Source organism: the organism of the source record quoted next, unplaced genomic scaffold (genome assembly GCF_019419815.1).
Source record: "Pyrus x bretschneideri cultivar Hongxiangsu unplaced genomic scaffold, Pyrus_bretschneideri_v1 Contig5, whole genome shotgun sequence".
Classification (NCBI taxonomy): domain Eukaryota; kingdom Viridiplantae; phylum Streptophyta; class Magnoliopsida; order Rosales; family Rosaceae; genus Pyrus; species Pyrus x bretschneideri.
The window spans coordinates 6,054,055-6,076,995 of NW_025999787.1; the positions used below are offsets into that span (position 1 = coordinate 6,054,055).

General features: G+C 37.0%; 3 protein-coding genes and 1 pseudogene across 4 annotated transcripts; 3 read left to right on the forward strand and 1 right to left on the reverse strand.

Moving 5' to 3' along the window:
* Positions 1-1,858: 1,858 nt before the first annotated feature.
* Positions 1,859-4,031, forward strand: LOC103942275 (annotated as a pseudogene).
* Positions 4,032-7,465: 3,434 nt separating this feature from the next.
* Positions 7,466-9,643, forward strand: LOC103948928 (putative pentatricopeptide repeat-containing protein At1g12700, mitochondrial). The gene has a single exon (XM_048568861.1). It carries the CDS (start codon positions 7,718-7,720, stop codon positions 9,557-9,559), a length of 1,842 nt encoding a protein of 613 aa, XP_048424818.1. The 5' UTR covers positions 7,466-7,717; the 3' UTR covers positions 9,560-9,643.
* Positions 9,644-13,199: 3,556 nt separating this feature from the next.
* LOC103942272 (putative pentatricopeptide repeat-containing protein At1g12700, mitochondrial) lies at positions 13,200-16,146 on the forward strand. 2 transcript variants are annotated; one of them, XM_048569576.1, is made up of 2 exons: positions 13,200-13,509; positions 13,962-16,146. In XM_048569576.1, exons 1-2 carry the CDS (start codon positions 13,486-13,488, stop codon positions 15,267-15,269), a joined length of 1,332 nt encoding a protein of 443 aa, XP_048425533.1. In that variant the 5' UTR covers positions 13,200-13,485; the 3' UTR covers positions 15,270-16,146. The 2 variants fall into 2 exon arrangements, with proteins under 2 accessions (XP_048425533.1, XP_048425532.1); XM_048569575.1 differs by having other exon boundaries at positions 13,201-15,564; positions 15,700-16,146.
* Positions 16,147-17,857: 1,711 nt separating this feature from the next.
* On the reverse strand, positions 17,858-21,392 carry LOC103948931 (receptor-like protein kinase HERK 1). Its single transcript, XM_048569077.1, is given in 3 exon segments — positions 17,858-18,394; positions 18,397-21,110; positions 21,243-21,392. Coding segments are annotated over 2 exon segments (2,496 nt in total). The 5' UTR covers positions 20,711-21,110; positions 21,243-21,392; the 3' UTR covers positions 17,858-18,212.
* Between the last annotated feature and the right edge of the window lie 1,549 nt (positions 21,393-22,941).

Sequence of the window (22,941 nt, forward strand, 5' to 3'; positions counted from 1 at the left end):
AATGAGATTTTGATGAATTTTTATTCTTTTAATGAATTTAGGAATATTCAATTAAGATTTTAAGTGATTCTTTGAAATTTAATGTGTATTCAATTATGATTTTAAGATAGTTTATTAAAATTCTTAGAAATCCGGGTGTATTCAATTATAATTTTAAAGAAATATATAACATTCCAGTGTATTCAATTAGAATTTAAATTTAAAGATTTTGGAAAAAGTTGAGAAATTAGAGGGAATTAGAGATATTCTATAGTGTATTTTATACATCCACAAATGTCACCTTTTCCTATTAGATTTCGTAATAATTGAATCAAAATTTTACATGAAATCTCTATAAATGAATTAAACTCTATACAAATCCATAGATTTATAAATCCTTCAAAATTTCAATTGGACACATGCCCTTTATATATTACAACTTTCCTCACTGCTCTTTTCTTTTCTTCTTTTTCTTTTTCATTTTCTTTTTTGTAATAGTTTTGTTTCTCATAGCTTGAATGGGTTTGCCAGAGAACTGAGTTTTGTGGTCATTCTGTCTTTCTATTCCTTGCACAGATCTTTTACTCTCTTTAATTATAACTTTCTTATATCGAAAACTAACTTTTGGGTGGGATATTGTATCCTCTCTATTGGCCGGAAGACTTGACAACGAGATCAAGAATTTATGGAACCCGCACACGAAGAATCGCCTCGTTATCCCGAAAATGCTGCTTGATTTCATCCGACTGATGTTTGTTTACATGAAAAATTCGGACGTGATGTGTTGTTTCTGTTATGTTTTTCTTTTTGCTTGATGTTTTGAAATCCAATGCAGAGTTTAAACCACTCCAATCTGAATTTTGTGGCATAAGTGTTGTAGAACATAGTTGGGTTAGTATGCTAGTCCGGAATAGAAATAGTCGTACTTAAGTCGGAGTTCAGAGCCACCCTCAGATGATTTCCAAATCGCCTTTTTGACAATTCTCTTGAATGACGCAAAGCCCGTGTTTGAATGTCATAAGTTGTAATCCACAAGCTTTCTGGTTGTACAATATTTTCGAATGCCGAATGGTGCTTTGGACTTCTAAGTCAGAGTGACATGTGCCTGTGCTCGTAGCCCACCAATTGTAACCGTGCTTATTACGACTCGAGCCTCTTAAGTTGCTAACCCTACAATACTGGATGGGTTTAACATACTCTTCTGACTACTTTGAAGTTTTAGACTTGCATTCGTTGATCCCTTGAGGACTATATATTAACGAATGAGGATCCTTTCTGGATCCTCTTTGTGAGGATTCTGAAGATTCTCAAATCGTATCTGTTCATCGTACATCGTGAGACTAGAAATCATTTAAATACTTTTATTTTAATTTAAATATAAATAATACCTGACGAAAATTGACTGCACGATATATAATGAACGGACATGATTTGAGAATTCTCAAGATCCTCATAAAAAAAATCCGAAGAGAATTCTCCTGATGTATTAACTGCATATCGAGCATAGATATTAACTACGTGGCGTGCATCTCAATCACAAATTGAAACATTGCTTTTGTTAGGAAAATCTTAACCATATATTGATCCTATATTTCCCTTAAAACGTGACTTTTAAGAAAAGTTAAGAAAAGGTCACACATCATCTTCTTCAAAAAATAAGAAAAGGTCACATTAGCAATAAAACTTGTTTATTGATTGATTGGGATAGGTTGTAATCAATTAAAATAGATTTAAGTATATTACATTATTGTGTTAAATTGTGAAATGAAAATGACTGAACGTAATGGATTAGGATTTCATAATAAAATGAGTTATTTAATTTATTATTATACATGAGTTACAAATTCTATCTTACCAGTCCCTGTTAATCCAATCGATTTTTTAAGTCCCTATTACGCTCAACCTACCAAACGCACTCTTAAGTCCGGTCGTTAATTTTACTAAATTGTCAAGAAGAACAAAAAATTGTTTTCGTTGAAAATGCATATCATCATTTATTTATGAAAATTTGCCCAAACCAACCCCAAACCTCATCGGGAAAAAGAGTCCGATGCGCACAACCAATTCGTCATCTTCCTACTGATTAACCGGCAGACGTTGAAGAATGATGCGGGCGACGACAATTTCTTCTTCATTGAATGTTGGTTATGGCATCGCCAGCAGACTCAGAGGTATGTCGCCTGTGCCTTGTTTTCTTCATAAATCTACTCTCCTTCTATTCTTCAACGTTTATTTGGCTCCGTTTCACTCTCGACCTTCTTATCCAACCAAATCTACAAACACCCAATTGCGTCAGCTTGTCAAAGTAACTAATCTTGAGGATGCACTCCATGTGTTCGACGAAATGCTTCAAATGCGTCCTCTGCCTTCCGTCGTCCGTTTCAATCAAGTCTTGACTCAAGTCGCCAAGTTGAAACATTATTCGGCAGTCATCTCGCTGAATGACCAAATGGAGCTGTCCGGAATTCGTCCTGATGTTTATACTCTAAGCATCATCATTAATTGCTTTTCCCATCTCAACCAAATGGAATTTGGTTTATCTGTCTTGGGAAAATTCTTCAAACTTGGTTTTGAACCGACTGTGGCGACCTTCTCCACTCTAATCAATGGATTCCTTCTTCAGGATAGAGAGGCTGATGCTGTCGGGATTCTGAATAAGATGGAGAGTGGTGATTGTAAGCCAGATGTGGTTACTTGCGGCACACTAGTAAAGGGCCTTTGCATGAAAGGTAACAATACTGGAGCTATCCAATTGCTTAAGAGGATGGAAGAAGCAGTTTGCAAGCCTAATCTAGTTGTCTACAACACGATCATCGACAGTCTTTGTAAGGATACTATGGTTGATGATGCGATGAACCTCTTCTCTGAAATGATGAGTAAAGGTATTAACCCCGATGTCATTACATATACTTCTTTGATTCATGGAGTATGCAAATTATGGGGGTCGAAAGAAGCTACAAGATTGTTTAATGAAATGGTGAGCAAAGGTATATTACCAAATTTGCACACCTTCAATGTCTTGGTAGACACCCATTGTAAAGAGGGCTCGGTTGGGGAAGCAAAAAGCATTGTTGAATTGATGACTCAAAGAGGTATTGAGCCTGACACAGTTACTTATAATTCGCTCATGGATGGTTATTGCTTGCGAGGGGAAATGAACGAGGCAAAAAAGGTTTTGGAACTAATGCTTAGCAAGGGATCCATTGTTGATGCTTATAGTTACAGCATATTGATAAATGGCTATTGTAAGCATAAAAGGATAGATGAGGCGGTGTTGCTTTTTGAGGAAATTTCTAGTAGCGGAGTCATTCTGAATGTCGTTACTTACACCACTCTCATGGACGGTTTTTGCAAAGTAGGGAGAACACAAGATGCACAAAAGTTGTTCTCTCAGATGCAAGCTTGCGGCCATTTTCCAAATGTTCAAACCTATGCTGTTTTATTGGGTGGCCTGTGTAAAAACCAACAATTTCCCGAGGCAATACAATTGTTAAGAGATATGGAAAGTAAGAAGTTAAAGCCAAATATTGTGATTTACGCTATTCTAATTGGAGGATTGTGCATTGGTGGGAAAGTTGAAACTGCAAGGGATCTCTTTCGCAGTTTATCATCAAGAGGTCTTCAACCCAATACCAGGACATATAACAAAATGATTGATGGATTTTGCAACGGAGGGCTAACAAACGAAGCGGTAAATTACTTAAAGAAATGGACGAGAAGGTTGTTCTCCAAATGGTTGGACCTATAACATAATCATCCGAGGCTTTTTCAATAACAATGAGCCATCAGAAGCCATGGGACTTATTCAACAAATGGTGGGGAAGGGTTTTTCTGCAGATGCGTTGACCACGGAATTGATAATTGATTTGTTGTCTAAAGATAAAGTAGATCCTGCTTTGTTGCCATTGATAGAAAGATCGTAACGAAGTTAATTTCTATCTTGTAAAGTTGAAACAGATCCTTCTAATGATTATTGTTAATTTTGAAAGTGTAGCACCTTTCAATCCCATAAATGCATTATAATACTATGCATACATTATAGCTTAAGAAAATGACAGACCACCTGCCCTTTGGTTTTTTTTTTTTTTTTTTTTTTTTTTTTTTTAAATTACACTCATGTTAGTGGAGGTGCATATCGAGAATTAAAGGGTGACCTCAAGCTAAAAGGCTCCCTGCTTTGCCCGGGGGTGAAAATGTCTATAGCACACAGACTTTTGTTTTGCAAAGAGGTGGTTTACACGACTCAAGCTTATAACCTAAAATAGAGCAACCCTTTCCGTTATGCCAAGGCTCGCCTTAGGTGCATAGCGAGAATAAGACTGGTTTTTACATTCAAACATCTTCTGAATAATTAATTTGTCATCTTGATGGAAGACTTTAATGGTGTTGCTAGTTTTCTCGATACCAACTGTTTTGCAGGGGATGAAATTCAGCAAACAATGTTGCCAGGAGACGATGTCTTGTCTTGGACGCTGAAGTGAAGGTACATGTTTTGTGTGAGATTAATAATACTGTTAAAAAGTATGTTATGATGCCTTTGCACGAAGTGAAACATGAATAGCATTGGGCTCAGGAGACACCTAACATGTGTACCGTTGATGTCAATATGATATTTTGCAGGAGCATCCATTTCTAAGTTCTCGTGGAAAAAGAGACTCAGAAAATTATAAAGATTTTAGTGTGATATATGATGACGATGTCCATGATATGAAAGATCATATCGTTTGCGGATGAAAATGGAGAACTTGCGGATCGATTTGAGTTTTGGTTACTTGCAGCATTCGCCAGCCATGGATTATGATATTCGTCAAAATGGCAAAAACGAGCACTTCTGCCAAGTATGTTGCTTATTTTCTCAATAACAACGAATGTTCTAAAAAAACGTTAGGCGCTAGTTGGACGACAAGCTAATGCCTAGCGCCTAGGCAGAGCCTAGGCGGACTACACGGATTTAAATAAATCTATTATATTTTGTATAAATAAATTTTTGTTTATACTTGAATGTATATAACTTCGTCATAAACTATAAAATAGAATGACATATATATTATGAAATATTGAAACATAATGAAAACATGAGAAACAAGCATATGATATGTGTTCATTTAAGTATTCAACAAGTCTCTTACAATTTATTTTAAAAAATAAAATACAAAATTAAAGTTATCTATTTTTTATCAAAATGAGTCACGACTTAAACGCATGCCTAGGCAAGTTTGGCCTAGCTAGGCGGGCGCCAGCAGGTCTAGGAACCCTTTGTTAATTTTCAAACGTCTATGTATTAATTGGAACGGTGATCAGCCGTCTAAGATCTAGGCAGGACCTAGGCAGAGATTTTTAGAACAACGATAACAATTGCTTTGCAAGGGATGAAATAAAGCAAGCAATGTCGGCCGAGACGATGTCTGGTCTAGAAAGCTGATATGAATGGATGTTTCTTTCATTATTGCTTCCCAGCACAATGAAGTTTTTGTATTTTTAGTACATACGACATCCTCCAGATCTACAAACACCCAATTGCATCAGCTTGTGAAAGTCACAAATCTTGTGGATGCTTTCAGCGAATTCGACGAAATGCTTCAAACGCATCAGCTGCCTTCCGTTGTCCTTTTCAATCAAAACATGGGTCAACTGAACAATTGAGTGAACATTGAAATTGGGTTTGCTTGTTTTGGTGGTGCGACTGAACAATTGAGTGATAAATTTTGTGAAGTTTTGCTGAACTGCGTATAGAATTTTCGCTAATTACCATAGTAGCCTTTGTTTTTCCAGAATTAACTAATGCACGGCCGTATCTGATACTTTGTCGGAAATGATACTTGTCAGGTACTCTTGGATACTGATCGGATACATATCATGGTGAACGGATACGACTTTGACTCAATGGGTACAAGTATCCTTCATTTGAAATACGCCTATCATGTTTTCGTGCCGTTCCTGCCTGGTGAAACTAATGTAAATGATCATAAAAGCTCTTTAAATCCTATTCAGTCTAATTAGATTTGTCACTGAAACAATCTATTTTATCTCTATTTTTCTAGGGATAAGCCGGCCGATCCTAACATCATTTATGAGGAGCTGTACGACAAAGGCTGTTCCTAGAGGAACAACCTTTTTCTTTTCTTTTCTTCTTTTTCTTTTTCATTTTCTTTTTTGTAATAGTTTTGTTTCTCATAGCTTGAATGGGTTTGCCAGATAACTGAGTTTTGTGGTCATTCTGTCTCTCTATTCCTTGCACAGATCTTTTACTCTCTTTAATTATAACTTTCTTATATCGAAAACTAACTTTTGGGTGGGATATTGTATCCTCTCTATTGGCCGGAAGACTTGACAACGAGATCAAGAATTTATGGAACCCGCACACGAAGAATCGCCTCGTTATCCCGAAAATGCTGCTAGATTTCATCCGACTGATGTTTGTTTAGATGAAAAAATTCGGACGTGATGTGTTGTTTCTGTTATGTTTTTCTTTTTGCTTGATGTTTTGAAATCCAATGCAGAGTTTAAACCACTCCAAATCTGAATTTTGTGGCATAAGTGTTGTAGAACATACTTAGGTTAGTATGCTGGTCCGGAATAGAAATAGTCGTACTTAAGTCGGAGTTCAAAGCCATCCTCAGATGATTTCCAAATCGCCTTTTTGACAATTCTCTTCAATGACGCAAAGCCCATGTTTGAATGTCATAAGTTATAATCCACAAGCTTTCTGGTTGTACAATATTTTTGAATGCCTAATGGTGCTTCGGACTTCTAAGTTAGAGTGACATGTGCCTGTGCCCGTAGCCCACCAATTGTAACCGTGCTTATTACGGCTTGAGCCTCTCAAGTTGCTAACCCTACAATACTGGATGGGTTTAACACACTCTTCTGACTACTTTGAAGTTTTAGACTTGCATTCGTTGATCCTTTGACAACTATATATCAACGAATGAGGATCCTTTCTAGATCCTCTTTGTGAAGATCCTGGAGATTCTTAAATCTTGTCCGTTCATTGTACATCATGAGACTAGAAATCATTTTAAATACTTTTATTTTAAATTAAATATAAATAATATCTGACGAAAATTGACCGTATAATATACAATAAACCGATATAATTTGAGAATTCTCAAGATCCTCATAAAAAAATCCGAAGAGGATTCTCCTGATGTATTAATGGCATATCAAGCGTAGATATTAACCATGTGGCGTGCATCTCAGTCACAAATTGAAACATTGCTTTTGTTAGGAAAATCTTAACGATATATTGATCCTATATTTCCCTTAAAACGTGACTTTGAAGAAAAGTTAAGAAAAGGTCACCCATCATCTTCTTCAAAAAATAAGAAAAGGTCACACATTAGCAATAAAACTTGTTTATTGATTGGTTGAGATAGGTTGTAATCAATTAAAATATATTTAAGTATACTACATTATTGTGTTAAATTATGAAAGACATAATGGATTAAGATTTCATAATAAAATGACTTATCTAATCTATCCTTATACATGAGTTACAAATTCTATCTTACTAGTATCTGTCAATCCAATAGATTTTTTAAGTCCCTATTTCACTCAACCTACCAAACGGACTCTTAAGTCCGGTTGTTGATTTTACTAAATTGTCAAGAAGAACAAAAAATTGTTTACGTTGAAAATGCATATCATCATTTATTTATGAAAATTTGCCCAAACCAACCCCAAACCTCATCGGGAAAAAGAGTCCGATACGCACAACCAATTCGTCATCTTCCTACTGATGAACCGGCAGACGTTGAAGATGATGCGGGCGACGACAATTTCTTCTTCATTGAATGTTGGTTATGGCATCGCCAGCAGACTCAGAGGTATGTCGCCTGTGCCTTGTTTTCTTCATAAATCTACTCTCCTTCTATTCTTCAACGTTTACTTGGCTCCGTTTCACTCTCGACCTTCTTATCCAACCAAATCTACAAACACCCAATTGCGTCAGTTTGTCAAAGTAACTAATCTTGAGGATGCACTCCATGTGTTCGACGAAATGCTTCAAATGCGTCCTCTGCCTTCCGTCGTCCGTTTCAATCAAGTCTTGACTCAAGTCGCCAAGTTGAAACATTATTCGGCAGTCATCTCGCTGAATGACCAAATGGAGCTGTCCGGAATTCGTCCTGATGTTTATACTCTAAGCATCATCATTAATTGCTTTTCCCATCTCAACCAAATGGAATTTGGTTTATCTTTGTTGGGAAAATTCTTCAAACTTGGTTTTGAACCGACTGTGGCGACCTTCTCCACTCTAATCAATGGATTCCTTCTTCAGGATAGAGAGGCTGATGCTGTCGGGATTCTGAATAAGATGGAGAGTGGTGATTGTAAGCCAGATGTGGTTACTTTCGGCACACTAGTAAAGGGCCTTTGCATGAAGGGTAACAATACTGGAGCTATCCAATTGCTTAAGAGGATGGAAGAAGCAGTTTGCAAGCCTAATCTAGTTGTCTACAACACGATCATCGACAGTCTTTGTAAGGATACTATGGTTGATGATGCGATGAACCTCTTCTCTGAAATGATGAGTAAAGGTATTAACCCCGATGTCATTACATATACTTCTTTGATTCATGGAGTAGGCAAATTATGGGGGTCAAAAGAAGCTACAAGATTGTTTAATGAAATGGTGAGCAAAGGTATGTTACCAAATTTGCACACCTTCAATGTCTTGGTAGACACCCATTGTAAAGAGGGCTCGGTTGGGGAAGCAAAAAGCATTGTTGAATTGATGACTCAAAGAGGTATTGAGCCTGACACAGTTACTTATAATTCGCTCATGGATGGTTATTGCTTGCGAGGGGAAATGGACGAGGCAAAAAAGGTTTTGGAACTAATGCTTAGCAAGGGATCCATTGTTGATGCTTATAGTTACAGCATATTGATAAATGGCTATTGTAAGCATAAAAGGATAGATGAGGCGGTGTTGCTTTTTGAGGAAATTTCTAGTAGCGGAGTCATTCTGAATGTCGTTACTTACACCACTCTCATGGACGGTTTTTGCAAAGTAGGGAGAACACAAGATGCACAAAAGTTGTTCTCTCAGATGCAAGCTTGCGGCCATTTTCCAAATGTTCAAACCTATGCTGTTTTATTGGGTGGCCTGTGTAAAAACCAACAATTTCCCGAGGCAATACAATTGTTAAGAGATATGGAAAGTAAGAAGTTAAAGCCAAATATTGTGATTTACGCTATTCTAATTGGAGGATTGTGCATTGGTGGGAAAGTTGAAACTGCAAGGGATCTCTTTCGCAGTTTATCATCAAGAGGTCTTCAACCCAATACCAGGACATATAACAAAATGATTGATGGATTTTGCAACGGAGGGCTAACAAACGAAGCGGTAAAATTACTTAAAGAAATGGACGCGAAAGGTTGTTCTCCAAATGGTTGGACCTATAACATAATCATCCGAGGCTTTTTCAATAACAATGAGCCATCAGAAGCCATGGGACTTATTCAACAAATGGTGGGGAAGGGTTTTTCTGCAGATGCGTCGACCACGGAATTGATAATTGATTTGTTGTCTAAAGATAAAGTAGATCCTGCTTTGTTGCCATTGATAGAAAGATCGTAACGAAGTTAATTTCTACCTTGTAAAGTTGAAACAGATCCTTCTAATGATTATTGTTAATTTTGAAAGTGTAGCACCTTTCAATCCCATAAATGCATTATAATACTATGCATACATTATAGCTTAAGAAAATGACAGACCACCTGCCCTTTGGTTTTTTTTTTTTTTTTTTTTTTAAATTACACTCATGTTAGTGGAGGTGCATATCGAGAATTAAAGGGTGACCTCAAGCTAAAAGGCTCCCTGCTTTGCCCGGGGTGAAAATGTCTATAGTACACAGACTTTTGTTTTGTAAAGAGGTGGTTTACACGACTCAAGCTTGTAACCTAAAAAAGAGCAACCCTTTCCGTTATGCCAAGGCTCACCTTAGGTGCATAGCAAGAATAAGACTGGTTTTTACATTCAAACATCTTCTGAATAATTAATTTGTCATCTTGATGGAAGACTTTAAGGGTGTTGCTAGTTTTCTCGATACCAACTGTTTTGCAGGGGATGAAATTCAGCAAACAATGTTGCCAGGAGACGATGTCTTGTCTTGGACGCTGAAGTGAAGGTACATGTTTTGTGTGAGATTAATAATACTGTTAAAAAGTTTGTTATGATCCCTTTGCACGAAGTGAAACATGAATAGCATTGGGCTCAGGAGACACTTAACATGTGTACCGTTGATGTCAATATGATATTTTGTAGGAGCATCCATTTCTAAGTTCTCGTGGAAATAGGGACTCAGAAAATTATAAAGATTTTAGTGTGATATATGATGACGATGTCCATGATATGAAAGATCATATCGTTTGCGGATGAAAATGGAGAACTTGCGGATCGATTTGAGTTTTGGTTACTTGCAGCATTCGCCAGCCATGGATTATGATATTCGTCAAAATGGCAAAAACGAGCACTTCCGTCAAGTATAAGTATGTTGCTTATTTTCTCAATAACAACGAAGGTTCTAAAAAAACGTTAGGCGCTAGTTGGACGACAAGCTAATGCCTAGCGCCTAGGCAGAGCCTAAGTGGACTACACGGATTTAAATAAATCTATTATATTTTGTATAAATAAATTTCTGTTTATACTTGAATGTATATAACTTCGTCATAAACTATAAAATAGAATGACAGATATATTATGAAGTATTGAAACATAATGAAAACATGAGAAACAAACATATAATATGTGTTCATTTAAGTATTCAACAAGTCTCTTACAATTTATTTTAAAAAATAAAATACAAAATTAAAGTTATCTATTTTTTATCAAAATGAGTCACGACTTAAACGCATGCCTAGGCAAGTTTGGCCTAGCTAGGCGGGCGCCAGCAGGTCTAGGAGCCCTTTGTTAATTTTCAAACGTCTATGTATTAATTGGAACGGTGATCAACCGCCTAAGATCTAAGCAGGACCTAGGTAGAGATTTTTAGAACAACGATAACAATTGCTTTGCAAGGGATGAAATAAAGCAAGCAATGTCGGCCGAGATGATGTCTGGTCTAGAAAGCTGATATGAATGGATGTTTCTTTCATTATTGCTTCCCAGCACAATGAAGTTTTTGTATTTTTAGTACATACGACATCGTCCAGATCTACAAACACCCAATTGCATCAGCTTGTGAAAGTCACAAATCTTGTGGATGCCTTCAGCGAATTCGACGAAATGCTTCAAACGCATCAGCTGCCTTCCGTTGTCCTTTTCAATCAAAACATGGGTCAACTGAACAATTGAGTGAACATTGAAATTGGGTTTGCTTGTTTTGGTGGTGCGACTGAACAATTGAGTGATAAATTTTGTGAAGTTTTGCTGAACTGCGTATAGAATTTTCGCTAATTACCATAGTAGCCTTTGTTTTTCCAGAATTAACTAATGCACGGCCGTATCAGATACTTTGTCGGAAATGATACTTGTCAGGTACTCTTGGATACTGATCGGATACATATCATGGTGAACGGATACGACTTTGACTCAATGGGTACAAGTATCCTTCATTTGAAATACGCCTATCATGTTTTCGTGTCGTTCCTGCCTGGTGAAACTAAAGTAAATGATCATAAAAGCTCTTTAAATCCTATTCAGTCTGATTAGATTTGTCACCGAAACAATCTATTTTATCTCTATTTTTCTAGAGATAAGCCGGCCGATCCTAACATCATTTATGAGGAGCTGTACGACAAAGGCTGTTCCTAGAGGAACAACCTTTTTCTTTTCTTTTCTTCTTTTTCTTTTTCATTTTCTTTTTTGTAATAGTTTTGTATCTCATAGCTTGAATGGGTTTGCCAGATAACTGAGTTTTGTGGTCATTCTATCTCTCTATTCCTTCCACAGATCTTTTACTCTCTTTAATTATAACTTTCTTATATCGAAAACTAACTTTTGGGTGGGATATTGTATCCTCTCTATTGGCCGGAAGACTTGACAACGAGATCAAGAATTTATGGAACCCGCACACGAAGAATCGCCTCGTTATCCCGAAAATGCTGCTAGATTTCATCCGACTGATGTTTGTTTAGATGAAAAAATTCGGACGTGATGTGTTGTTTCTGTTATGTTTTTCTTTTTGCTTGATGTTTTGAAATCCAATGCAGAGTTTAAACCACTCCAAATCTGAATTTTGTGGCATAAGTGTTTTACAACATACTTGGGTTAGTATGCTGGTCAGGAATAGAAATAGTCGTACTTAAGTCGGAGTTCAGAGCCACCCTCAGATGATTTTCAAATCGCCTTTTTGACAATTCTTTTGAAGGACGCAAAGCTCATGTTTGAATGTCATGAGTTATAATCCACAAGCTTTCTGGTTGTACAATATTTTCGAATGCCGAATGGTGCTTTGGACTTCTAAGTTAGAGTGACATGTGTCTGTGCCTGTAGCCCACCAATTGTAACCGTGCTTATTACAGCTTGAGCCTCTCAAGTTGCTAACCCTACAATACTGGATGGGTTTAATACACTCTTCTGACTACTTTGAAGTTTTAGACTTGCATTCGTTGATCCTTTGACGACTATATATTAACGAATGAAGATCCTTTCTGGATCCTCTTTGTGAAGATCTTGGAGATTCTTAAATCTTGTCTGTTCATCGTACATCATGAGATTAGAAATCATTTTAAATACTTTTATCTTAAATTAAATATAAATAATACCTGACGAAAATTGACCGCACAATATACAATGAACGGACATGATTTGAGAATTCTCAAGATCCTCATAAAAAAGATCCGAAAAGGATTCTCCTGATGTATTAATGGCATATCAAGCGTAGATATTAACCATGTGGCATGCATCTCAATCACAAATTGAAACATTGCTTTTGTTAGGAAAATCTTAACGATATATTGATCCTATATTTCCCTTAAAACGTGACTTTTAAGAAAAGTTAAGAAAGGGTCACACATCATCTTCTTCAAAAAATAAGAAAAGGTCACACATTAGCAATAAAACTTGTTTATTGATTGGTTGGAATAGGTTGTAATCAATTAAAATATATTTAAATATATTATATTATTGTGTTAAATTATGAAAGACATAATGGATTAGGATTTCACAATAAAATGAATTATCTAATCAATGCTTATACATGAGTTATAATAGATTAGGATTTCACAATAAAATGAGTTATCTAATCTATCTTTATACATGAGTTCAAATTCTATCTTACCAGTATCCAATAGATTTTTTAAGTCCCTATTTCACTCAACCTACCAAACGGACTCTTAAGTCCGGTCGTTGATTTTACTAAATTGTCAAGAAGAACAAAAAATTGTTTTCGTTGAAAATGCATATCATCATTTATTTATGAAAATTTACCCAAACCAACCCCAAACCTCATCGGGAAAAAGAGTCCGATACGCACAACCAATTCGTCATCTTCCTACTGATTAACCGGCAGACGTTGAAGATGATGCGGGCGACGACAATTTCTTCTTCATTGAAGGTTGGTTATGGCATCGCCAGCAGACTCAGAGGTATGTCGCCTGTGCCTTGTTTTCTTCATAAATCTACTCTCCTTCTATTCTTCAACGTTTACTTGGCTCCGTTTCACTCTCGACCTTCTTATCCAACCAAATCTACAAACACCCAATTGCGTCAGCTTGTCAAAGTAACTAATCTTGAGGATGCACTCCATGTGTTCGACGAAATGCTTCAAATGCGTCCTCTGCCTTCCGTCGTCCGTTTCAATCAAGTCTTGACTCAAGTCGCCAAGTTGAAACATTATTCGGCAGTCATCTCGCTGAATGACCAAATGGAGCTGTCCGGAATTCGTCCTGATGTTTATACTCTAAGCATCATCATTAATTGCTTTTCCCATCTCAACCAAATGGAATTTGGTTTATCTTTGTTGGGAAAATTCTTCAAACTTGGTTTTGAACCGACTGTGGCGACCTTCTCCACTCTAATCAATGGATTCCTTCTTCAGGATAGAGAGGCTGATGCTGTCGGGATTCTGAATAAGATGGAGAGTGGTGATTGTAAGCCAGATGTGGTTACTTTCGGCACACTAGTAAAGGGCCTTTGCATGAAAGGTAACAACACTGAAGCTATTCAACTACTTAGGAAAATGGAAGAAGGAGGTTGCAAGCCTGGCATTGTTATTTACAGCACGATCATCGACAGTCTTTGTAAGGATACTATGGTGGTTGATGCGATGAACCTTTTCTCTGAAATGATGAGTAAATGTATTGAACCCGACATCATTACCTATACTTCTTTGATTCATGGAGTATGCAAATTAGGGGAGTGGAAAGAAGCTGCGAGATTGTTTAATGAAATGGTGAGCAAAGGTATTTTTCCAAATCTGCAAACCTTCAGTGTATTGATAGACACCCTTTGTAAGGAGGGCTTGGTCGGGAAAGCAAAAAGCATGGTCGAAATGATGACGCAAAGAGATATTGAGCCTAACACTGTTACTTATAATTCTCTTATGGATGGTTATTGCTTGCGAGGAGAAATGCGTGAGGCAAAAAAGGTTTTGGAACTAATGCTCAGAAAGGGCTACACAGTTGATGCCTATAGTTACAACATACTGATAAACGGCTATTGTAAGCATAAAAGGATAGATGAGGCGGTGTTGCTTTTTGAGGAAATTTCTAGTAGCAGAGTCATTCTGAATGTCGTTACTTACACCACTCTCATGGACGGTTTTTGCAAAGTAGGGAGAACACAAGATGCACAAAAGTTGTTCTCTCAGATGCAAGCTTGTGGCCATTTTCCAAATGTTCAAGCCTATGCTGTTTTATTGGGTGGCCTGTGTAAAAACCAACAATTTCCCGAGGCAATACAATTGTTAAGAGATATGGAAAGTAAGAAGTTAAAGCCAAATATTGTGATTTACGCTATTCTAATTGGAGGATTGTGCATTGGTGGGAAAGTTGACTCTGCAAGGGATCTCTTTCGCAGTTTATCATCAAGAGGTCTTCAACCTAATACCAGGACGTATAACATAATGATTAGTGGATTTTGCAACGGAGGGCTAACAAACGAAGCGGTAAAATTACTTAAAGAAATGGAAGAGAAAGGTTGTTCTCCAAATGGTTGGACCTATAACATAATCATCCGAGGCTTTTTCAATAACAATGAGCCATCAGAAGCCATGGGACTTATTCAACAAATGGTGGGGAAGGGTTTTTCTGCAGATGCGTCAACTACGGAATTGATAATTGATTTGTTGTCTAAAGATAAAGTAGATCCTGCTTTGTTACCATTGATAGAAAGAATAAAAGGGTGACTCAAGCCAACAACGCTCCCACTTTGCGAGGGTCGTGGGGGGTGAGTACGTCTATTGTATGCAGCCTTACCCTTGAGTTGCAAAGAGACTCTTTCCTCAACTTGAATCCGTGACATTTCGGTCACAAAGGAGCAACCTTTCCTTTGTGCCAAGGCTTGCCCGATCTGAATAATTAATTACTCATCTTGATGGAAGACTTTAAGGGTGTGCTAGATTTCTCAACGCCAACTGTTTAGCAGGGAATGAAATTCAGCAAACAGTGTTGCTAGAAGATGTCTTGGACGCTTATGTGAAGGTACGTGTTTTGTGTGTGTTTAATAATATTGTAAACATAGTATGTTGTGATCCTTTTGCACGAAGTGAAGCATGAGTAGCTTTGGGCTTAGGAGACACTTCACGTGTGTACCGTTGATGTCAATGTCTTTTGCAGGAGCATCCATTTCCACGTTCAGGTGGAAATAGGGGCTCAGAAAGTTACAAAAAATTTAGTGTGATATATGATGACGAAGTCTCTGATATGGAAGATCATATTGTTTGCGGATGAAAATGGAGACATGCTGATCGATTTGAGTATGGTTACTTGCAGTCCCCAGCCATGGATTATGAAATATATGATTCTCATTAATTCGGTTGAGACACGGGGGATTGTAATTTTCAGCTGAACCTAGTTGCTTCCCGAATGCCTCTTTACTTTAATATGGTCCCTGTGCCTCCTTCCTTGCCACCAACGTACGCTACCAGGAGAGCAAGCAAGCTACCTTGCTTGCATTCTCAATACGGTAGCTTCCGTGCCCTTCCTGCCTGCTGAATTTGATGTGATTAACCATGACAGCTCTTCAAATCCTATTGATTATGATTAGATGTGTCATTGAAACAATCCTTTTTGTCTCTGTTTTATTTTCGGATTCCGAGGATGAGCTAGCCGATCTTAACATCATTTATGAGGAGCCGGACAACTCTTTTTGTTTATAACTTTCTTGAATCGAAAACAAACTTTTGGGTAGGATGCTGTATCCTCTCTCTTGGCTGGAAGAACTGACAACGAGAATCAATAGGTTATAGAACCCGCACATGAAGAAGCGCCTTGTTATCCCGCAAATGCTGCTGGATTTCATCCGAATGATGTTTGTTTAGATGAAAATTTTCGGGCGTGGGATGTTGTTTCTCTTCGGTTTTTCCTTTTTTCTTGATGATTCATATCCAATGCAGAGTTTTACAACGTGGTGTACACAAACCACTCCAAATCTGAATTTTGTGGCGTAACAAGTGATGGATTATTGACCCTTTGTCGACGATATACTAACTGCACATCCAGAGTACATATTGACAGTAGCGGCACGGATTGCCCCAGTAGTTAGGGATGAATTTCAAACTCATATTCTATGCAGCACATCCTGGTTTCAATTCATGGTGCTCGTGAAGCACACAATGGTGGGCAAGAAGAAGTTGAAATGCCATTGTGAGTCTTTTCAGGCCTCCGAAAGAGTGGACTACAGTGGCAGTCATTAGATGGTCCCCCGTTTAAACAAAAAGAAATGTTTGGGAACCGATAAAGAGAATCGAGTTAAAAGTGAAAGATCTTAATCATTTAAGCTACAAGACTTGCCTTACTAACAAGAAAAATGACAAAAGCACACCATTTTTCTCATCTCGCACACCCTTGTTTAATCTTGTTCGTTATTTCCTATTAACAATATTGTTATTTTTGTCCAACTGATACGATATTCACTTTAGATATGGAAAAATAAAAGAGAAAATGGAAAGTCTTTTATTTTCTTAATGTTTGGTTATATATAGAAAATATAAGAAACTAATGGGATGAAATTACAGTTTTGATCACTTTTGTTTCTATGTCAAACTCTATAAACCACATCCAATTAGTAGGGAGTTTGAGAGAATGTTAGGATCACTTGGTATCATGGGCTTCTCTTGGGCCCAATTACTGCTGCCATGGGCTGTTGGGCTTCTAAAAGCATCCAAGATAGTCTGACCCATATAAAAATTTTGGCCGAAATAGTGTATGAGTTTGACATTACTCCACACTTTAATTCTTAAAATTTAAAATCGATAGAATTAATCTTTGAGTTTGTTCACCATCAATCATTTTGACCCTTCCGTAAGAAATCATTGTTAAATAAGAACAAAACAACAAAAATACCCTAAATTTTTGTCAAATGATTAGCCCATGATTTATTACAATGAGGCTATTTTTGTCATTTGGAGCCCTATTTAACAGAGATTTTCATATAAGTAAAATGATTGGCAGTGAATTTCTAATGATTTCACATCTTAGAGACTAAAGTGCGAAATTATGTCAATCTCAAATACCATTTTAGGTAAAATGCCTTCCATATATGTGTTGTACGCATTGTTGCAAGGTTATGAATGAAATGATGAATCTGCTTTAATTTTTTCTAATTTCCCGTAATTTCCCTTTCCGTTATGTTGATTCTCTTATCCTATCAGAGAACCATCTGAAACTGTTTCTCTTGCACTATTTTCTTCTGTTTAAGAACCAAACAACGACAAACAATCCATCATGCACAAAATCACTAAACAAAAAACCAAAACACCCGCAGAAGGAAGAGTACGAAAATGAAAACTTTACCGGCTTTCACATGGTAAAAGTCTGAAGCGGGATACGCATAAGCCTTCCTCTCACAATCACCGATCATACGAACCACGCGCGATGGATGGCTGTGAGGAGAAAGGTCTACAGAGCCATCTCCCACCAGAACTTTTGCTTCATACGGTGTGCAATATGAATAAGAAATAAACAAGTTACATAAAACCCTTATGAATCTTAAACACACTCAAACCGCGGACCCTTTCTGTACAAAAGGAGAACTCAGAATGCTTCATCAAGTTTAATCAGCAAACTACCACAAAAGAAGTGCAATCAAAGGAGATGCTAAACCCATAGCACATACTATCTCGGAACAGTTACCTACCCTCGGACTTCACCAGCTGTGAGAACACTTTACTCATAGAAACACCTGAAAGATCATCCACACTCGAGACTTCAAATTGCACAGCAGAGTCATTTGTATCGACGTTACTGTAGTTGTTGACTTGTGGGGATAGCTCACCAATCATATTGGTACTATTTTCTTCAGCGTCGCCTGGATTTCTGCCTCTTGAAGTTGAAGGGCATACTCTAGATTCCACAACACATCTCCCATGGAGGGCCTGTCAACGCCATAGTCAGCCAAGCATTTCTCGGCGGTTTCTCCAAATTTCCTCAGAGAATCTGGTCTGATTTTGCCTGCAAGAGTTGAATCTATGATTTGCTCCAACTGCCCCTTCTTCTGCCATTTCATTGCCCATTCAGCCAAGTTCACCATTTCCCTCGGAAGAGACGGATCTATAACAGGTCTTGCACAAAGAACCTCAAACAAAACCACCCCAAATGAATACACATCTGATTTCTCTGTCAGTTGTTGCCTTCTAAAATATTCAGGATCAAGGTATCCAAAACTTCCTTTAACTGCCGTACTGACATGGGTTTGATCGATTTCAGGCCCCGTCTTAGAAAGCCCAAAATCAGCAACCTTGGCCATGAGGTTCTCATCAAGCAAGATGTTTGCGGATTTCACATCACGATGAATAACTGCTTTTGCATAACCAGTGTGAAGGTAGTGAAGTCCTCTAGCAGATCCAATGCATATTTCAAGCCTTTGTTTCCAACTTAAGCTGGGGTGACCTGAGCCATAGAGATGACCCTTCAGGGTTCCGTTCTCCATATATTCATATATCAGAATCATCTCATTCTTGTCATCACAATACCCAATCAATGAGACAAGATGGCGGTGACGGAACTGAGATAGCATCTCAATTTCAGTCCTGAACTCTGCAAGTCCCTGTTGAGACCGTGGATTTCCCCTCTTGACAGCCACTTTGGTTCCATCATTCAAGGTTCCTTTGTATACCTTCCCAAAACCACCGATTCCAATAACCCAGCTCTCATCAAAGTTATTCGTAGCCTCCTGCACCACCCCAAAAGGAAAACGATAGCTATAGTTAGAAGCAGCACTAGCAGTTGTCCCATATGAGTATTTACTTCCCATGGTGTGAGAATTGGTTCCATTCATGGAAAAGGGACTCCAAGTCTTTGAATGGCCTTGGTCTGCCAGTCTCTTCCTTCTTCTGCACAGAACAAAGAGAACCCCAGCCAATGCCACTGCAACAAATGACCCAACGCTGGCACCCACAATTACTCCAACGTTACTTTTCGAACTTGAATTCAAAGAAGAAACTGCGTTTGTTCCACTGAGGCTACCTGCTGAGTTGTTCATTTTCATAATCTCGAGCCCATTTAGAATGGCATTGGGATAAGCATTGTTTACAGCAGAAGGGCCAATACTAATACGCAGCTTATTTCTGACAATGGACGCTGTAACAGTGTCCAGATAATATGGCACAGCCAACTTATTAATTGTCGCAGTACTCAGATCAAGATCTGGAGCAACATTGGCAGAGTCAACATAAACATTGAAGTACAGCTGATTGAGAGATTTACTTACTATATCGCAAAAGTGAAATCGAACAAGGTATTGGAATCCTGGATCCACTGTGAACTCCCAGGTAACATTGAAATTGCTGTTTGGATTATCTGCCGAGTTCATCTCAGTAAGGGTTCCATAGACAGTTTGTGGAGCAATGTCTTCAGTTGCCAAACCAACATCATACTTAACAGCTGCAATGTTCGAAAAATCTTTTGCAAGGTTCTCATTTACTAGAAAACTTTGGTCAGGAACCCAAGTACGCCACAGGGTATCATTCTCAAAAGACACTCTTGGTCCACCCATATTCACCCTCCAAGCTGTCTCCAGAGCCTGATTCGTCAAACCCTGGAATTTCTCTGACCCAGAGCTGGCATCATCAGTGATGAGTTGGTCAGGGACTGAAACAACTTCTATAGCATTTAGGAATGCAAACGAGTTGCTGGAAGGGGTGAAGGTGATAACAAGGCTATCTGAAGTCACGTTCACCGAAAATTCTTTAAGAGAAGTGTTTTGAACACTGAAATCAGTAAGGAGGGCAAAGTTTTGGGCGGAAATGGAGAACTTCGCCTTGCTCAGATCATAACTACCAAAAACAAACGGATAGAAGTAAAGGCGGATCCAATGCCTACCGCTATGGCTTATGGAAAAGGTGTACTTAGAGGATTCCGGGAAGATTCGCGCTGTCTGATACAGCGGTGAATCATCAAAGGAAGTGATTGATTTCAAAGAAACATTGGCAACAACGTCTTTTGGGGATGAAAGATATTTGGACGCCAAGTTATCAGCTAGAAAAACACGGTTACCCACTGTAGTATTGGCAAGTGATCCACAGTCTATAAGGTAATTGTCAGCAGGAACAAATCCACTACACAACAATCCCAAACACAATGGGGATAAAACCCAAATGAACAGATCAAATTTAAAACAACCCATCATCCAAAAGTTGGGAAATTTATTGAGGAACCCAAGAAATTAGGGTTTCTTGAGCTCAATTGGGACCAAAAAAATCTGGGTTTTACACAGGAACTCTACTGATCAATCAGAAACAGAAATTTAATGAAAACCCAGAAACAGAATTGATTGGAGAAGTGAAAAGATGTCACCTTTGAGATCAACTGAGCTCCAAAACAAATCTGATGCAATCTTTTGAGGTTTCAGTAGCAGTTTTTTTCTCTCTCTTTCTCCCTCTAAAGTTATGAAAAATTGCAAATAAGAGGAAGAACAATCAAGATTGTATGCAAATCTGGCAAAACACAAGCTGGTTTGAAGTAGATGACAAACTAGATGGATACTGACAGGTTCAAAGATTCTTTTAGGCATTAAACTATCCACGAAACTGCACCAAACAAAATGGGAAACGGCGTCAGATGTGCAAAGAGATGAGTTTAAAAACTAATAAATAGATAAGTAATTAATTAATTAAATTAATTAATTACTTAAAAACCGGCCAAGTTTCAGAAGGGCTTACCTTGGTTTGGTAGAAACTAGAGTGAAGATTGAGAATCTATCTGCTTGATGGAGAAGGTAAATTACAAACAAAAGGGTTTGGTGCAGATTTAACTCTACAAAAAAATATCTGTCCGAAATGAAAATAAAAAATGAAGGCTTTTTTTTTTTTTTTTTTTTTGTTACATTGTTTTTTTTTGGGGCATTTAGATCCGAGTCCAAAAAATTGAGCTACTTTCCAATTGAGTCCAATTCCATGTGCCTTATCAGTTTAGGTTCAACTAATTTTTTTATGTCTATTTTACCCTTTTATAATCTAAATGAAAATATATTTAAATTTCTTGGTTTATCCAAATTTTGTATCATTAAAGCCTTTAATCTATTCAATATCCAAGGAAAAAAAATTAAAATTAAAATTCATGGCATGTTTATCAACAACAAAATCTACTGTGATATACATTCTTGATAAAAGTAGATTACAAAAAGAAAAAACCTATGATATAGGTACATAAATACAAAATATGTCATGAAGATATATTTAAATAATATCTAATTAAACTAAGGTATAGGTAGATAATGCAACTAATCTGTGATGCAAGTAGGCAATGCAATCAATCTGCGATGCATGTAGTTAATTTACAAACAAAAAAACATATGATACATATGCAATTAATCTCTAATATGGGTAGAGTATTATAAAAAAAAATCATATGGTACAGGTAGATAAACACAATTAATCTTAAATTATCAACAAAATATATAATATATATATATAGGTAGATAAATACAATTATTCATGATACATGTACATTATAATATAGAAAAATTAAAAAAAAAAGGACAAGTGATATAGGTAGATAAAACCAAAAACAATTGGGAAGAAAAATGATATTGAGGGAGGAAACACTAGAGAAAATGCTAATTCGATAGAACTTCAAAATTCAAAAAAAAAAAAATATATATATATATATATATATATTAAGGAAAAAGAAGCAAAAAAAAAAAAAAAGACGAAGAATCCAAAACACTAATGCAATTTTTTTTTTTTTAACCAATCAAATGTATATTGATCATTCTTATGGAAGAGGAGGAGAAGAGGAATATTATGGAAGAAGATGACTCGGCAAAATAACACAGGAAGAGAAAGATATTGTGAGGGAGAAACAAGAAAAGAGAAATTAACGGTTGGGGAAATGAGAAGAAAGAAAGAGATTTCAATCCCTAATCCTATAATTAAGGATAAGATTAACATTAATCACAAATTAAAAAAAACAGTAATTACTTAATTAGTCAAATTAAGGGTAAATTTGGCAAGAAAATACAAATAAGCTTAAGTGGATCATAAATCACTGGACCTAACTTAAAATTTAAAACAAAATTGGACTATAACTAATAATGGCTCATAAAATTGGACTCATATTAAGTTTCCCCTTTTTTTTCCCCTATTAATTTATAGGAAGTTTAGAAAATAAATAATGAAGAGGGTTTATTCTTGGCAAGAGGTTTTTGCCCATTGTCTTTTTACTCAATTAATCATATCAATTTTCAAAATTATTAATTTATTTTTTTAAGAGAAAAAGCTAGCTTTATTGATGAAGAAGACCTCAACTAGAGTACCAATCTTGATAGAGTACATCCCATATAACATTCGAGGTTCCTCAAACTAAACTATAAAATCACCGCTATATAATTTTGACTTGGCAAGGTTATTAGTCGCTCCA